The 3,671-nt window shown below is 48.5% G+C and overlaps 1 protein-coding gene across 1 annotated transcript in view; it reads left to right on the forward strand.

Annotated features, from left to right (window-relative positions):
• Positions 1–3,671, forward strand: part of ddr1 (discoidin domain receptor tyrosine kinase 1) — a 70,582-nt gene that overhangs the window by 29,138 nt on the left and 37,773 nt on the right. Inside the window, 1 exon segment of the mRNA XM_070443799.1 lies at positions 1,975–2,132. Coding sequence (XP_070299900.1) covers positions 2,033–2,132 — 100 coding nt within the window. The 5' untranslated portion in view covers positions 1,975–2,032.

A 3,671-nucleotide genomic window follows, 5' to 3' on the forward strand; every position in this document is an offset into this window, starting at 1 on the left:
CCCAGGCTAACTACTACAGCACCCTATCCACCCTATCAGGCCCCAGTTTAACTACTACAGCACCCTATCAGGCCCAGTCTTGCTACTACAGCACCCTATCCACCCTATCAGGTCCCAGTCTTGCTACTACAGCACCCTATCCACCCTATCAGGTCCCAGTCTTACAGCTACAGCACCCAGAGAAACAGTGTTTAGAAAGGAGCTCTGAAATCCACTTTTTCATGCTTGGGCTACTTCTGTGTCTGATACATGCCTAACTACAACCATAGAAGTAGAATGAATTAGAACTTGAATGAATTATATTTCTATGACTACACCACCCATTGAATCGTGTTTAGAATGAGGCTCTGAAATCCACTTTTTAATGTTCCACCATTTGTAGGACCAAGGATTGATTGTCTGTCCTGTCCCGTCTGTCCGTCTGTCCGTCTGTCCGTCTGTCCGTCTGTCCGTCTGTCTGTCTGTCACTTAGCTCATCTACTTATTGATACTGATACACAGACTGGACTGTCAATCATCTCAAATATATCTGTTACCTTCCTCTATTTCTCTCTCTATCTGTCCTTTTCTGGCTATGTGTTCTGATGAATAATCTCCATGTATTTACTACTGTCTTTCTCTATCTCAAAACATCCCTGCTGTTATGTTTAAGCCAATTAGGGCTTGAGGAGGAGTTTGCAATAAGGGAGTTGGAAATGACATGATTTACATTTCGAACGCTGAAGGACTAAGTAATGCTGGCTAGGCTAATTATACCACCTTCGATTGGTTCATTGTGCAACAACAACAGATCTAAACCAAGCCAATGGTGTCTGTGTTGTGGTGCCACTAGTCAATCAATCAATCAAATGTATTTATAAAGCCCTTTTTACATCAGCCGATGTCACAAAGTGCTATACAGAAACCCAGCCTAAAACCCCAAACAGCAAGCAATGCAGATGTAGAAGCACGGTGGCTAGGGAAAACTCCCTAGAAAGGCAGGAATTTAGAAAAGAAATGCCTAGAGAGGAACCCGTCTGAGGGGTGGCCAGTCCTCTTCTGGCTGTGCCGAGTGGAGATAATAATAGAACATGGCGAAAGATCTTCAACGTTATAGATGACCAGCAGGGTCAATAATAATATAATCACAGTGGTGTGTAGAGGGTGCAACAGGTCAGCACCTCAGGAGTAAATGTCAGTTGCTTTCATAGCCGATCATTCAGAGTTAGACAGCAGGTGCGGTAGAGAGAGAGTCGAAAACAGCAGGTCCGGGACAAGCCTAGCACGTCCGGTGAACAGGTCAGGGTTCTATAGCCGAAGTAGAACAGTTAAAACTGGGGCAGTAGCAACGAAACCGAGGTGGGACTGGGGACAGCAAGGAGTCATCAAGGCCAGGTAGTCTTGAGGCATTGGTCCTAGGCTCAGGTCCTCCGAGAAGAAAGAGAAAGAGAGAGAGAGAGAATTAGAGGGAGCATGCTTACATTCACACAGGACACCAGATAAGACAGGAGAAATACTCCAAATATAACAGACTGACCCTAGCACCACAACAAAAACTATTGCAGCATAAATACTGAGGCTGAGACAGGAGGGTCGGGAGACACTGGCCCGTCCGACGATACCCCTGACAGGGCAACCAGGCAGGATATAACCCCACCCACTGGTCTGTTGTGTTGAATTGAGTTTTTTGTATCCTACTAGAGCACACAGGTGGGATGTGTAGAAGGATCTACTACTGTATCTACTAGACTGGACCTGACATTTAGACAAACCCATCCACACGGATTATCACCTCTCATTCTTCCTACTATCTCGTATTCTGTCTTTCATGATACAAAATAAATGATTCATGCATTCTGAAATCTTCTAATCCTTCCCCTCTCTCTCGCTCTCTCGCTCGCTCTCTCGCTCGCTCTCTCGCTCTCTCTCGCTCTCTCTCGCTCTCTCTCGCTCTCTCTCGCTCTCTCTCTCGCTCTCTCGCTCTCTCTCTCTCAGGTATGCCTGTTGTTGTCAGCGTGTCTCCGGACAGGTAACCGGGTGTGTTGCTGGTGCCATGGCAACTCCAGAGCTGCGTCTGTTGCCTGTCATCGTGGTTACCATCGTCCTGGTGGCGTTGTCGGCTGCGGATGACCATGAGTGGCACTTTAAACCAGGTAAGAGGTCAAAGGTTAGACAGGAAGTGGCTGTTTAAGGGCAAGGTCAAATCAGATCCCTAGAATATGATTGGTCGTTATTGTTGAAGAGAATGGGTTCTCAATAACCTGCCTAGTTAAAGCTAAGGTAGATAGTAGACGGACTAGGGATTGATGATCGTTGACCAATCGGCCAGGTTTAATACAATTTGAGTCACAACAAGGGAAAAAACTATAATCAGAACAGATGTGTTTTACCTTCCATTCAAGATCTCACAGGCACCCCCTCAGAAATGTCAGACAATTCCATCTCGGCCTCACCTATTGCCCTATCCTCCTCCTCCATCCCTCGCCCTCTCTGCCCCTCACTTGTCTACATTCTCCTCACAMTCTTGGATGTGTGCCTTAAGTCTGTKCATCAGCTATCAGCAGCCAATCCTGTTTCAGGRCCATGTCTCCTAGGCAGCCTTGTGTAACAGGAGAGAGATGGTAGCAGGGCGATAGAGCCTCGGGTATTCAACCTCACTAATGCACAGGCTGCTCATCAACCTGTCAATCATACAAAGAGAGAGAGAGGGGAGTGAGGGAAGGAAGGAGAGAGGGGAGGAGAGGGATAGAGAGAGAGTAGAGAAAATTAAACTCCACAAGGTGAAACCAGAGCTGCCGTTTTCTGTCACCTCCAGGGTATCAGCAGACAATGAATTATCTGTCTCACGCACACACACACACACACAGTTGTCATCTGATTTGCTCCATATGGTTATTATTTCCACACCGTTGCTGTGGTGATGCAACAACAAGTCTTTTATAGGAAGAAATAGCCCGGGATATTAGTACCGGGATATGAACTGATATGAAGAGTGAATAAAGGAAGGGAAACAGCCACCATGTGTGTGAAAGGGGGAGAAAGAGAGGGAGAGCATGGGAAGAAAGCCAATGGAGACAGAGGGCAATAACAGAGAGGGGAGTAAAAAGAGAGATGGGGAGGCCTGGAGAGAGAGTTTTATTGGCAGCTAGGTAATGATGTAATGGCATGAAACAGGCGGCTGGTTCCGGTGTGGGGGGTGTAGGGCTGGTGTGGTGTGCTGGTCGTGATGCTGGTGGTGGTGCTGGTCGTCAGCAGGGCGTGTTACGTTGTGCCAAGCGCCGCCACACTCCGTTAGCTTCCAGGCTGATCGCTCACTTGACAAGGCAACGGTTAGAGACTTTGCGCCCGCCCCCCTTTATCAACCCCGCCCGTCGCCGACCACCCTCAAGTAATCCATCTTGACGAGCGATCGATTTAAGTCAGCGGCCCCAGCAGCGCCTCACGTAGTCGACTCGTAACAGCAGATCATTTATCCACTCGCCCGCCCACCAGAGCGCGCTCAGTTATGGCCCGACTGGGACAGCATGGGCAGTGTATCACCGGCCCCACGGTGCGCTCTGCATATGCATCAGCGGTGACGAGCCGATCGGATTGCATCAGCCACCTCGCACGTCTCATACATCGAGACTGACAGCAGGCACTCGGATGGTAAGTCAGCCCCACGTCCTCATATCACTGACAGCATATCTCTC

The sequence above is a fragment of the Salvelinus sp. IW2-2015 genome, linkage group LG6.1 (genome assembly GCF_002910315.2).
Source record: "Salvelinus sp. IW2-2015 linkage group LG6.1, ASM291031v2, whole genome shotgun sequence".
NCBI classification, from domain to species: Eukaryota; Metazoa; Chordata; class Actinopteri; order Salmoniformes; family Salmonidae; genus Salvelinus; species Salvelinus sp. IW2-2015.